This window comes from Miniopterus natalensis, chromosome 14 (assembly GCF_054644295.1).
Source record: "Miniopterus natalensis isolate mMinNat1 chromosome 14, mMinNat1.hap1, whole genome shotgun sequence".
NCBI lineage: Eukaryota > Metazoa > Chordata > Mammalia > Chiroptera > Miniopteridae > Miniopterus > Miniopterus natalensis.
In genome coordinates, this window is record NC_142094.1 from 23,045,510 (window position 1) to 23,060,412 (window position 14,903).

The window sequence follows — 14,903 nt, forward strand, 5'->3', positions numbered from 1 at the left end:
AATTTAGAAACAAAGTAGAGTCAAGAGGAGGTGGCTGCTGGGCCTCATCTCGAAGTCTAGCCCAAAATAAATGGGTTTTCTGGAGAACTTAGTCATGAACCTTAATGTGAACACACCCTCCCTAAAGCAAATATTTGGCCATCTCTGAATACATATCTTGGAAAGCAGCCATGGCCATGACCCAGGAGGCGAGCTGCAAACTAGAGGAGCCAAAACATCCATAGGAGTACGAGCTTACAGGAAGCAGACATGGCTGAAAACCTGACTGGGGGCTGCCTGAACCCTGATCACAGGGTCCTTAGCCAGCTAGGGACCCACCACTCACTGCAATCAGACAGGCAGGAGCGCAGTGGACGGGTCCTTCTGAGCACGAGCATGGCCATGACCCCTAGACCAGCAAAGTCAGGGAGCCCTTCCAGGGGGACCTTGAAGTGGGTGGGGCTCGGGTACCAAGTGAGAGAGGAGGGGACAGTAATTTTCCACTCAAGGCCCTGCCCTATTTGCTTTCTGTGTGAATGACTCAGAGGAGGCTATTAAATCAGCTGGCCAGGATCTCTTGATTTACCACTGGAGCTGCACCTAAAATTCCTGCTGCCCCACAGATGCAAACCACACCCTAGGAGGCCTGAGCCTTTGGTGAAGTAGGTGAGGAGGCCAGTGACTTGGAAAAGGTGTTTTGGCCCAATGGCTCTGTTAAACCTGTGCTGAGGAACGAACCCCAGGATCCCTGGGGAAATGAATGACTTTATCCAACAGAGCTGCTGGGCCTCCCTCTTCACACCCTTCCCGCTGCAGCCCCCTCTCATCCACCAGTTTACCCAGGCAATGGGGTCTCTTCAGGTCACACCCTTCCACCCAGGAGTCCCTCTCCACATGCACCTACGATGCACTGCTTCCCAGGGCTCAGGACCCCAGTGCTGTGGGGTCTGGTACCTGGAAGGAGCGGGGACCCACCTGGCTTCCGCTGCCATGCATGATGTTCTCCGGGGTGTCATACATCTCAGACTCCATGTGAACATTCTGGTTTTTCTCATGATTCACTTGCACCCGCAGAATTCGAAAGGAAGACCCGCCAAGATCCAGGGCAATGAAATCTCCCTTTTCTGTTTAGGAGGACAACAAGAATTGCATCAGATCCAAGTTTTACAAGAAGGACTCACTCTCTGCACTTCTCCCACGGTCCGGCCACCCACCCCCGCAGCACAGCATTTCTGACCAGGAAGCAGGAGTCACACAAACCTCACACGTGCTCCCAGACCAGCATCCTGAAAGTACTGACTTATGTACAAAGCCCACCCCATCTTTCTCTAATTCCTTACCCTTTATCTATAACAGCACTGCCATCTGCACACTAAAAATAAAAATAGCATTTCAACTCAGAGAAACCCCACCTCTGAGATCATCCCGTAACTTGGGTTCCTTCCTTGTCAGCTCAGGCACTGATTATGGCTAGGCCAGAGCTCCATTTATTCTACATTTTTTATTGTGGTAAAATATACATAAAATTTACCACTGCAACCATTGTTAAGTGTACAATTCAGTGGCATCAAGTACACTCCCAATATTCTGCAATCATCACCACTATCTATTTCCAAAACTTTATCACCCCAAACAGAAACTCTATAACTATGAAGCAATAAGTCCCCATTTCCCCTCCCTCCAATCCCTGGTAACCTCTATTCTACTTTCTGTCTCTAAGAATTTGCCTATTCTAGATATTTCATAAGTGAAATCATACAATATTTATCCTTTGGTGTCTAGCTTATTTCATTTTGTATAAAATTTCAAAGGTTCGGGTGGAAAAGGTGAAGGCATTAAGCAAAAATAAAATAAATCTCAAAAGTTCATCCATGTTATAGCATGTGTCAGTATTTCATTCCTTCTTGAGGCTGGATGATATTCTATTATATGTACATATCACATTTTGTTTATCCATTCATCGGTCAGTGGACATTTGGGTTGTTTCCACCAAAGGATGTTTTTAACAGATGTCCCTCTTGATCACATGAGTAAAATGGCCCGATATAGTTACATCCCCCAGGACCAATGTGTGCAGTAATTGGGGTGAGACTCAGCAGGACAGTGAAAAATGATGGAACTATATGCCGAGACCACCATATAGCACCAAGGGCAGTGGCCATGGGCAGGATTCCAAACCATTAAGCCACCATCAAACATTACCCTATTTCTCATTAGTTAACCCCACACATGCTCCCAAAAAAATCAGTTAAAGTCTGTTCATTTTACTTCTGATGCTAAGGTGACATTCCCACTGTCCCAATGAGCATCATGTGTGTGTGTGTATGGGGGGGGTGACAGCCACTCCTTCCATCCTGAGCCCCAGTGGTCCACAAAGCCCTCAATCCTATAATAGTAAACATAGGTCTGCTTGGGGTGTCTCATTATTACATGTTTTGGTAACAGCACTGTTGAGATATAATTCACACACCATACAATTCATCCATTAAAAGTGTACAATTCAGCCTGGCTGGGCGTGGCTCAGCGGCTGAGCATCGACCTAGGATCCAGGCGATCAGAGTTCGATTCCCGGTCAGGGCACATGCCCGGGTTGTGGGCTCGATCAATTACTCTCTCATCATTGATGTTTCTCTCTCTCTCTCCCTCTCCTTTCCTCCCTCTGAAATCAATAAAGATATATTAAAAAAAAAAAAAAAAATGTACAATTCAACGGTGTTTAGTATATTCGGTTACACAACCGTTGCCATAAACCAGTTTTATAACATTTTCATCACCTCAAAAAGAAATCCTGTACCCTTTAACTATCACCTCTCAAGTCCCTTATCTCCCACAGCCCTAAGTAACCATTAATCTACTCTGTCTCCATAGATTTGCCTCTGATGGACACTTCATATAAACAGAATCACATAATACGTGGCCTTTTGTGACAAACTTCTTACACTTAGCAAGACATATTTAGCAAAATATTTTTAAGGTTCATCATATCGTAGTATATATCAGTACTTCGTTCCCTTTTATAGCCAACTAATATTCCACTGTATGAATATACCTCGTTTCATTTACCCATTCATCTGTTGATGGACATTTGGGTCGTTTACAACTTTTGTCTATTATGATTAACACTGCTATAAATATCTGTGCACAAGTTTTTGTGTGGATATTTATTTTTATTTACCTTGGGGATATAACCAGAAGTAGAAGTGCTATGTGAAATGGTAGCCTATATTTAACTTTTTGAGGACCTGCCACTGTTTTCCAAAGCAGCTGCACCATTTTACATTCCCACCAGCAATATATGAAGGCTCTACTTTCTTCCCATCCTCAGCATTTGACACTATCCACCTTTTCTTGTTTTGATTTATATTTCTGACAGCTAATGATGATGAGCACCTTTTCTCTGGAGAAATGTCTATTCGGATCCCTGGCTCATTTTAAAAACTGTCTTATTTATTTTTTTAATGTTGAGTTGTAAGAGTTCTTGATGTTCTAGATAAAAGTCCCTATCAGATATATGACTTGCAAACATTTTCTTACACTTAGCAAAACATATTTAGTAAAATATTTTTAAGGTTCATCATATCGTAGCATATATCAGTACTTCCTTCCCTTTTATAGCCAACTAATAAACTCATTGTATGAGTTAACTGTCTTTTCACTTTCTTAATGGTGACTTTTAAAGTATAAAAGTTTTTAATTTTGGTGAAGTACAATTTATTTTTTCTTTCGTTTTTTGTGCTTTTGGTGTCATTATCTAAGAATCCATTGCCAAATCCAAGGTCACAAAGATTCACACCTATGTTTCCTCTAAGCGTCTTATAGTTTTAGCTCTTATATTTAGGCATTTGATTTGTCTTAACTTTTGTATATGATATGAGACAAGAGGTCCAACTTCATTCTTTTGCATGTGAACAATTAGCCCAACATCATTTGCTGAAAAGACTATTCTCCCCCTCATTGAACAGTCTAGCACCCTCATCACCGTAAATGGGTGGATTTACATCTGAACTCTCTATTCTTTTCCCCAATAAATGGCAGTTCCTCAAAAAATTAAATATGGGTTACCATTTATTGAGTTTTATTAAGATAAAATTGACATCCTGCACTCTCGATTCTGATCCATTGATCTACACGTCTATCCTTATGCCAGCACCACACTGTCTTGACTACTGCTGCTTTGTAGTAAATCTTGAAACTGGGAAGTGGAAGTCTTCCAACGTTTTTCTTCTTTTTCAAGATTGTTTTGGCTCTTTGAAATCCCTTCAGCTTTTTTATTTATTTTATTTTTTTCAGTAATGGCTGTTTAAAAAAAAAATTTTTTTTTTTTAAAGCAATCTCTTTTATAAAGCTGGCACATCTTTCTGTTTGATTCCACCGAGCTGTAAGTTCTGACACACTGCTCCATTTCTGGATCTCAGAATGGTGTTTGGCAACAAATACTTGAACTAACAAGGGTGTAAAGAAACCAAAGAACTCTAACACAATATCACTGTTCTGTTCTTCTCTTTCTCAGTTCCTTGAGGAAGGACAACTTAGGATTCTTTGCACCTGAGTTTGATTCCCAGGACAGCTCAATAAATGCTCGGTAGCTGCTTGATCACAGGGGTTGGTGGTTCATCATTCATTCAAGTCCAGCACCCCTGCATGCTGTTCATTAAGCATGAAGCAGTTATGTCACTGGTTGGTTGGGGTTTTTTTTTTAATAAACACTTATTGAGAAATCACTCACATATTATACAACTCACCCATTTTAAAGTGTACAGTTTAGTGGTTTTCAGTATATTTAGAGAGTTGTGCAACCATGAGCACTATCTAATTTTAGAAAATTTTCATCACCCCAAAAAGAAACCCCACACCCATTCACAGTCGCTCTCATCTCCTCCCAACTCCCTGTTATCCAACAACAACCACTAGTCTCTATAGATTTCCCTATTCTGGGCATTTCATATCAATAGACTCATACAATATGCGGTCCGTTGGGTCTGGCTTCTTTTGCCTACAACGTCTTCAAGGTTCATCTATGGGACAGCATGGATCAGTACGTGATCCTGTTATGCCTGCATTATATTCTACTGTATGGATCTACCACATGCTGCCGCTGGTCTTAAATTACCTCTGTGGTCGAAAGGAATGAGACCAAGGGAGAATTCTGGGAAGCAGGCACCATAGATTTGTGGGAAATTCACAGATTTGTGGGAAACACTACCACAAGGTTAAAAAACTGAATTCGGTATGAGGTGGCTCCTCTCAGGAGGATAAATTACTAAAATATCAAAAGCACTTTATTTTACCACTAACACTCCTTGAGCTTTCTCCAGTCCAGTCGTTAAGTGCTTCATAAGCATCATTTCCTTCGAACCCTCTCAACCCTATGAAGTAGGTACTATTATGATCCCCATTCTACAGATGTGCAAATACAGGCTGGAGGGGTTAGGTAACTTAGACAAGCACACAACCAGTAAGTAGCAGGGCCAGAATTCGAATCCAAAGCCCAAATTTACAATGAATGGATAAAACTGCCTCCTGGCCTAGGCCAGTTTGGCTCAGTGATTAGAGCAGCGACCCGCAGAAGAAGGGTCCCAGGTTTGACCCTGGCCAAGGGTACATACCTCAGTTGCAGGCTCGCCCTGGTTGGAGCCTGAGGGAGATAACCAATCGATGTGTCTCTCTCACATCGATGTCTGTCTGTCTCTGTCTCTCTCTCTCTCTCTCCCCCTTCCACTCTCTCTGAAAAGCAATGGAAAAGATGTCCTCAGGTGAGAATAAAAAAAAATTTTTTTTTTAACTGCCTCCTGGATGACCAGGGGGACAGGATCCCAAGGATGGCATCAGAGTGAGAATTCAGCACATCAGGACAATGCCAAATACTGGACACTCCACACACCTGGAAGTGGGAGTAGATGATGTGCTTTCCCTGAAGGCATTTTACAAAGGGTCATTGTCAAGCCCAGTGCAGCTCCCAGTCCTTCCCTGAGCAGTGACCCTCATTCCAGGGTGTGTTTGTGCTAAAAGAAATGGCAGTTGGCATCTCTTCTATAAATCACATTTGCAGCTCAGGAAATATGGGACAAACATTAACTCCCTTTCTCAGTTTATGGATTAGGAAGCTCCGACCAAACCAGCTGAATGACTTGCTTGTGGTCACACCTATGGGAAGGCGAGGGCCCCTCCTTTTCTTAGTCACTTGTATTCTTGCAAATATTGTGATGCTCATTGTTTTTTTATGGGTATATCACCTTTTTTCCTCAGTTGAATGATAAGCAACTTGAAAGAAAGGGCAATTTAACATGCTTCCCCTCTCCCTCCCCCGGTACTGACTCCTACACACAGCGGGCAGTTAGTAAGGGTTTGCTGCTAGTTCAGCGAGAACTGCCTGGGTCGGATACATGGTCTGTTCCATCCTGTTCTCTGCCACACAAAGGACAACAAGGAATGCCTTCTGGTAAGGGTTACAAGAAATCTGGTACACTCTGTTGGCTGTCTAGCATCCCTTCAGATAACTACCTTCCTGTTTTATATTTGAAGTTGGGGGTGGGGCTGATCCCTCTGCTCCAGCTCCAGGGCACAAATGTGTGACCCAAGAGCATCCAGAATCACTCATCTTGACCACTATGATTGGTTCAGGTTGGGCACATGACCCATACCTGTCAATCATCACCCTCTCCAAGACCATCACTGGTGAGGTGTCGGTGGAGGCTGCCTGGGCTGTCTCCACCATGAGGGGAGGTGGCCTTCGAAAGAAGCCAACACAGAGACCGAAAGAATAAGAGACAGGTGACTCCCTGAACACAGAAGCCAACTTACAACTAGATTTCCCAGTTACATGGACCTAGAATTCTGACCCTTTTTTGCTTATACAAATTGGAGTTAGATTTCTTTCAGCTATAACCAGAAAGCTCCCAAGTTCAATATCCTTTTTAAAAGATCCTCACCTGAAGATATGTTTACTGATTTTTTTAGAGAGGGAGGGTGGGAGGGAGGGAAATAAAGAGAGAGAGAAACATCAATCAGGAGAGAGAGAGAAAGAGAAATATCAATCAGTTGCCTCCTGTATGTGCCCCGACCAAGGATAGAACCCACAACCTAGGTGTGGGCATCAAACCCACAACCTCTTTGGTGTACAGGATGACGCTCCAACCAACTGAGCTATCCCCCTGAGGCGCAAGTTCAATATTCTTTATTAGAGAATGAGTCCCCCAAATACTTGCCCTCATAACAAAGGGGGGGTCTATCATCCCCTTCTCCTCAGGATGGTCCCCCGATTCAGAGCTGCTGTGTCCAGGCAGGCGCTGCAGAGGCGCCAGTGCAGCCGAATGTGGGGTCAGCCTGAGGCAGGTAGGGGGAGGATTATAGTGCCCATTTTACAATGAGGAAATGGAGGCTTAGAAAAGTTAGCTGACTTCTCCAAGGTCACACAGATAAAGAACAGCAGAGCTAGAGATTAATCCGGGGCTCTGGGCTTTTACTTTATTTTATTTTCCCTTCAGCCTCTTTTTGCAGCAGTGAGCTTCCCTCCAACTTCCTCTTCAAAACTTTGGCCTCAACCTTCCTTCCTGCTGCTGGTGCCTCCTACTTTCGACTTCTTCCCACATTTCCCATTTCCACGGAAGCCAGGAGAAAGAAGCCAGGAGAAGGGCTCAGCTCTTCTAGAGAAGGCTCATTAAACAAAGCATCTGAAGGGCCCCTGGCAACTCTCCACTTTCTAATGACAGCCATTATTAGCAGTGAGTAATAGAAAACAAACAGAGGACAGATGTCACTCTCGAGTGCAGGCCTGCGCTGGACTACAGAGCAAACAAAAACTGCCCTCATGAAATGCCTACCTTCATCTTGCTCAATGAATTAATTCTGCACACAAGATATTCAACTCAATCTGCATTCAAAAGCTTACAATATAATTGTATTTACAATATTCTTTTTTTTTTTTTTTAATTTTTTTTATATGTCTTTATTGATTTGAGAGAGGAAAGGAGAGGGAGAGAGAGACAGAGATAGAACCATCAATGATGAGAGAGTCACTGATCGAGCCCACAACCCGGGCATGTGCCCTGACCGGGAATCGAACCCTGATCGCCTGGATCCTAGGTCGACACTCAACCGCTGAGCCACCCCCGGCCGGGCGGTATTTACAATATTCTTAAGGATAAATGAGAAGACAGAAAAAAAGAAGCGGTTTTACAAATGAAACCGAGTGACCAGGGTCTTCGGAGAGAGCTGGGGCAGCTCTGAAAAGAAACTTCTGTTCAGCCACGTCACCCGAGTAAAAAGGCTTCAATAGCTTCCTTCTTTTATTTATTATCTATACCCTTCCTATTCCAAGAAGGATATGCAGCAGCTAAAAGCCACCTTAGGGTTTAAAAAACTTAATGTACAGATTACTGAAGAGCAGCAATTAAAGAAAAACCACTACCCATAAAAAATGTCCAGCCCAGCCGGCGTGGCTCCGCAGTTGAGCATAGATCTAGGATCCAGGAGATCGAGGTTTAATTCCTGGTCAGGGCACATGCCCAGGTTGCAGGCACGGTACCCGGTGGGGGGCATGTGGGGGGCATGCAGGAGGCAGCCGATCAACAACTCTCTCATCATTGATGTTTCTATCTCTCACTCTGCCTCTCCTTTTCTCTCTCTGAAATCAACAAAGATATATATTTCTTAAGAATGTCCAAAGGTAAAAAAATTAATAAAAATGGGCTGATGCATTTACAAAAAAAATCAGTAGATTTTCAAAACTCAGAGTCCAGTCCACCAGGGTAAAGGTCAGAAGAAAAGGAAAGGTCTGCTTCTCCCTTTGACTTGGAAGTTGCCTCACCGCTTAAGGGACAGATGCATCTCTCCATGAGTAAGTCCAAAGTATCCTTCAGCGGTTTGGGATTACCACTAATTCTCCTGCTGACTAATTACATAGCTAAAGCAGTAATTAACATTTCAGAAAGGGAACAGCACCGTGGTTTATGATGAAGCAGAGCCGCATTCTACTACTCCAAGGGACCTTCTGGTTCTTGGTTGATAAGTAAGCAGGGGAGGCGAAGGTGGAGGCACGTCTGACTCAGGTCAGGTATATGAGGCTTGGCATCAATGTCAATGTCTGTGTGGGGTTGCAGGGGCCATTCCAAGAGGAGTGTGGGCCCTGGGGCATCTGAACTGAAACCACCCATGAATATTAGGAAGAGCCATAGGGAGAAAGGCTATAGGGTGTGTTGTGGATGCACTGTGTCCCCCAAAAAGATATGTTGAAGTCCTAACTCTTGCACCTATACATGTGATCTTATGTGGAAACAGGGTCTTTGTAGGAGTAATCAAGTTAAAATGACATGATTATTGTGGGTCTTAACCTGACTGGTATCCTTATGAGAGGAAAATGTCATGTGAAGACAGACACGCAGGGAGAGCACCACGTGATGACAGAGGCAGACTGAGGAGACACAGTGCAAATCAAGAAACACCAGGATCACCACCAGAAGCTGGAAGAGGCAAGAAGAGCCTGTCTAGAATATCAGGAGCAAGGCCCTGCTGACACCTTGATTTTGGACTTCTGGCTTCCAGAACTGTGAAACAGTGCATTCTTGTTATTTAAAGCCACCAGTTTGTGGTACTTTCTATGGCAGCCTTGGAAACTAATACAGGGTGGAAGAAACGGTCAGTGGGGTGAGGGGAGCGCAGAGCTGGTGGGGGTGGGAGGGGAAGAGCACTGAGTGCAAGTGAGCAGACCCAGGCCCTCTGCTCAGGGCGGTGGGTCCTTGTACTTCAGAGCTTTGGTTTCGCCGCCTCCTTCTCTGTCTGTTCTTAACACCGCTCTGTGCTCCTAAGAGGCCCTAAACATCTGGCCCCATCCACACTGGAGAAAAGAGAGGCTCAAAGGAGTCATGGGGCCCAGGCTCCTGGCTCCCGTTCCACAAACCCTAGGACAGTGACCCCCAGCATGGCTAGTACCACATCTGTCATCACACTTAAGACACCGCTGAATGTGAGACACACAATTATTTCACATAACATGAAGACAGAAAAAATGCTGCCAATAGTAAGAGGTGATTATTGTGATTATTGTACAATACATAGATTTCAGAGATATTCAAATAAAAAATTATCTCAAAATAGATGAAATATGAGGGGAAAGATCAAACAGGTTTGGGGAAAAGGCAAGCAAGCCGGGTTAAACAGGTTTCTTTCCTGCAGGACTCTCATGGCCTATGTTACTTGGTGTCTATTATGAATTCACCTCTACAAGGGGGCTGCAGAATGTTGATTTTCCCAAATGAGTGTGAATGGAGCGCTGTTTTGAAGGGTAGTTGATGGGGGCAAATGGCTAGATTACAGGGGTACTTGGATCATACTCTGAAGATCCGCAACCTGGAAATGACTTGGGAATGAGTGACATCCGGTGTACTTGGATCACACTCTGAGATCCACAACCTGGAAATGACTTGGGAAGGAGGACCCCCTGCTGACATCCGGTCCTAGGATGGGGAGCTGGCTGAGGGGCAGGGGCAGGAGGAAGGGAAGGCATCTCCTCCTTGGATGCGTTAGCCCTGGGCTAGTCACACAGAATCAGGTGCCCTAAAAACATCAGGTGTCCTCCTGAGCTATTCCAGGGAAAGGGGGGCCACACCCGTCCACCTCCCCTCCCCTTCCTCTTCTCTCAGCGTGCAGCAGACACAGCTACACCTCTCCAACAGAACTACAGAACTCCACTTGCTAATCCTGGAAAGGCTCAAATGCTCCGGGATGTGAGTGCCACCCAGGGCTGGGAGAAAACAGGAATGAACTACAAAGCCAGAGACATCAGAACAAAACCCAGGGCACACCACAGCCCAGTCACTCTGATGACCAGAATCTCTTTGGAAGTTATTAAAACCTGAAACTGCTGGTAACCAAGTACTCAAGGAAAACCAAAGAATGGAGATGGAGTCGATTTTAAATAGTCAAGAACATCAGAGATACAAATGCCAATGAGTGTGTGCATGAAGCAAAGCCCACTGGTGGCCATAGAGCAAGCAGAACACATGCCCTTCCTCAGCATCTAAATCTTCCAGGACTTCTAAAGGCCACCTGCTGCAGGCATAGCAGGACTTACCCACAAGCCCTGCCCTTGCCCATCTTTTGTGCACATCAGCTGCAACAGCTGCAGTTTCCCTGACATCCATTTTGCAGGCTGCATACCAGATGCCCCAAATCTTAGCTTTACACAAGCCTCCAGAGCAGGAAGTGAGGGCCGTACTCTTAGGGTGTGTACTCACAACCCCAAGAGAAACCTGACTTCCTTCTCTCCCTCTCACATGCAGGTGAACCCTAACCTAGATCACAGAGCACAGCTCAGGGTGGGATTCCTGCCCAAGATGGGATAGGCACAGCACCTTGCCCTGCAAACTACTAACTGCAGGTTGGCTGGACAGAACAGCCTCCATGAGAAAGCCAAGCTGTGCCCTCAGCCTCCACCTGTCAAGTGCAGGGCTGAGCCCACGAACTCCCCACTGTGGAGCATGGGCCACACGGACAGGATAATTTTTTTTATTCAATTCTATCTCCCCTCCCTTATTTCTCTGCTTTGGGAGCTGCCTTGATTTAGCATCTATAAAATTTGTTCAGATGGGAACTTGAATCTCCCCTCTGAGTCTGAGACCCACTTGGTTGCTAGAATTGCTACTTATTTGAAGGGAAGCCTTGATGCCCCAATGGAGAGATTCTCCTAAAATGAACCCTTCATTTGTTCTGGAGCCTTTTGTGTTCTGGAGATATAAGCTCTAAGATCTTACACAGCATCTGTAAGATCCATAAATACTACCCTTTTATATCACAAGCCACTAGGCAGTCAGGCTAATGAGGGCAGGTCGGCCTTGTCCAACCATGGTATCCCTAGTGCCTCACATGTGGTAGATGCTCAGTAGATCTATGTTGGATGGGTGGATTGATGATGCATGGAGGATGGATGGATGGATGGATGGATGGATGGATGGATGGATGGATGGATGGACAGATGGGAGAATAGACGGATGAAACAGTAAGTGAATGATTGAGTGGATGAGTGAGTGAATGAAAGAATAAATGAAAGTTGGAAGGATGTTTTCACAGAGCATTCAGCCCGTGGAGCCAATCTCTGGGTGAGAAACTCACCTGAACCATCAGGAATGGACCTTACAAACGTTGGCAACATCTTGACTGTGGCTGTTGGATTAAAATCCCGGGAAAGACCATTCCTCATCTCCTTCTTGAAACGAGTCATGATATCTACCAGAGTTTCATCGGAGAGCCGCATGGAATAGAGATACTTGTCAATCTGGGGGAAGGATGAGAAGGAAGGAGAGTGAGGCCAAGGCTGAGGAAGGTCATTTCAGTTCAGGTTTGACTGAGGGAGGACAGGGCAGGCGAGGTGCCCACCTGCCTAAGACAATCCAGCTTCCGCAGGCACTTGACCACCCATGCTGGCACATCACAGATGGGAAGTCATGCAAATGCCATCAACCAGGTCACTCAGAGCATGCTTGCAAGTGCTCAGAGCCCTAATTCCTCTCCTGTAGAATGAACCAAATATCTCCAAGGCCCCTTTCAAGCCTCGAATATTACACTGAAGCTGCCCTTTGATCCCCCAAAGACATGCCAGAGGCACCTTAAGCCTCCACACAACTCCTCCCCTCTATGACAAGTGGCTGGCTCATCCTCACATGAATGGAAGTGCTACAGAGGTTAGGAATGAGAGCTGCAGGGCCAGCAACCTGGGGTCCAAATCCCAGCCCTATGACTTAACAGATGTGTGAATTTTCAGGTTCCCCAACTAAAAAACTGAGATAAGTAGAAACTAACTCACAGAATGTTGTGCAGTTAAATGAGATGGAGAAGCACCGAAGACACAGGAAGTGTTTGATAAACATCAGTTGTCATTACTAACATGAGATAGTGGTACAGATGGGTGTCCTTGGGTGTGATTTCCAGGTAGGCAGAAATAGGGCCAAAGGGCTGGAGTCCTTCAGAACATAGGGCAGCAGGCCCAGAGCAGAGACCTTAACCCCACCATCCCCAGAAGTTATAGAGACAGCCCCCAGGCTCCCATGCCCGCATACCAGGCCTGATGTGATGAAGCTTCCAAGTCATTCAATATACTGACCCAACCTGCTCCTCCTCCTGGGTTCCCCCTTCTCCTCAGGTTCCCAGGCTCCTAACCTCAGGCCCCTGGGTTGTCATTGGCTGTTCTTCCTTCATAGAATCTTCCCATTTATACGCCTGGCTCTGGGCTAGATACCTGTCCTCATGGAGCCTGTCCTCGGGGAGGTCACCAGAAGTCATCTGGAGTCATTCATTCTTTTTGCCACTCCTTGACTTGAGAAGCCGTGGACACATGTGAGGATCACTGATTTCTGATTACTCATTCATTCACTCTAACAGTTTTCCACCTTCCATCCCTCAACTTTCCAATTAATCCTCTTATACCACATTCGCCTTCTTAAACTGCAACCCTGGTCAATGCATGCCCCTGCTCAAAGCCTTGCAAGGCCTCCCCATGTCCGAGGCACCTGTGCTCTGTAGGTGTGGCTCGTGCTCTCTGAACTCCAGCCAAACCACCTCTACCATTCCTGGTAGGTGCTGGGCTTTCCTACTAAAATGCCCTTCCTTCTCTTCCCAAATATCCAAATCTCACCTACTCTTTCATGTTCAGATCAAATGTCACCTCCTCCTGCAAATGTCTAGTCCCTCAGGCTAGAGATAACCCCTCCCTCAGCACTGATGTCTGCCCAAGGTGTAGCCTGGAACAGTGTCTGCTCCATTCACTTCGACTTGCCAGTGCCTCACAGGCAGCCTTGCACACAGAAGGCTCCTGGTGGACAGAGAGAGATTTATGACCCAGTGAGGCTGAAAGGACCTTGACTCTGATTTGCTTCTGAGAATGGCATCTCACGCTCACTTTTCAGGGAGACTGGAAATGTCCCAACTCAAGGACACAGAGTCCCCAGCCCTAGGTCATTTCTGCATATTTTGCTCTGGGGCAGCCTTCTTGCTTTGGTCTCTATGCCTCATGCTCTCCCAGGCCTTGCCTGCTCCTGCCTCTCTGACAATCAAGGCATTGGCCGAAGTCCTCCAGCATCTTCTGTGGCCAGAGTCAATCTTGTCCCTGCTGCCAATCTCTTCTACCCTCCCCCCACCTTTCCTTTCCCCTTCATGGCAAAGCAATGCAAAGAAGGGCAATCAGAAACCACCGGGAGCTGAGCTAGAAATTGCCAGAATCATGGCCCTACGAGGAGATATGCTCTATTCTACCCCCAAGGTTGGCAGCACTCGATCAATAGTACTTGCTGCCACGGCACCCACAGGAGCACATGGAGATCTACTGAGCTCAAGCCAGAGGAGGCTTCTGGGACCGGTGATGGCAGAGTGCATCCAGGCACAAGCAAGAGCATGTGGGAAGGCCGAAGGCAAGGGGCGGTGGTTTGTGCAAAGAACAGAAATAAATCCCATATGGATGGAGCACAGAGTGTAAGTGAGGCAACTGGAAAGACTTTCAAGAACTAAATCGTGCAGCACTTTATAAGCCACGTAAACAAATTTAGATTCATCCCAAAGCACAGCGAGCCCTGGGATGACTCTAATGAGTGTCTGCCAATGAGATTTGTGTTTAGAAAAAATCAAGCAGTGTACTGGGTAGAGAATGGGCGAGCAGGAGCAAGTCCGTGCAATATAGTCACATTGCTCTCTAGCTTTTGGGGCATGCTTCAACTGCCACATTCTTCACCCTACATTATGATTATCTGTTTATTGACTCTGCCTTCTTGCCTGATAACATGTGAGTACCCCAGGGAAAGGAAACATGTCAAATAGACCGCTGTAACTCACCCAGTTGCCTGGTACAAAACAGGAATTCAATTAATATTGAATGCTGGAATAATATTTTCTTATATTGTGGTTTACAAATGATTTCACATCCCATATGTCATTTAACCTTC

The 14,903-nt window shown here is 45.6% G+C and overlaps 1 protein-coding gene across 1 annotated transcript in view; it reads right to left on the reverse strand.

The window, feature by feature from the left end:
* HK1 (hexokinase 1) overlaps positions 1–14,903 on the reverse strand; it is a 59,126-nt gene that overhangs the window by 29,128 nt on the left and 15,095 nt on the right. The window contains exons 2-3 of the mRNA XM_016198359.2: positions 12,085–12,247; positions 955–1,103 (exon numbers count right to left, since the gene is read on the reverse strand). Coding sequence (XP_016053845.1) covers positions 955–1,103; positions 12,085–12,247 — 312 coding nt within the window. The remainder of the gene's footprint in view (positions 1–954; positions 1,104–12,084; positions 12,248–14,903) is intronic.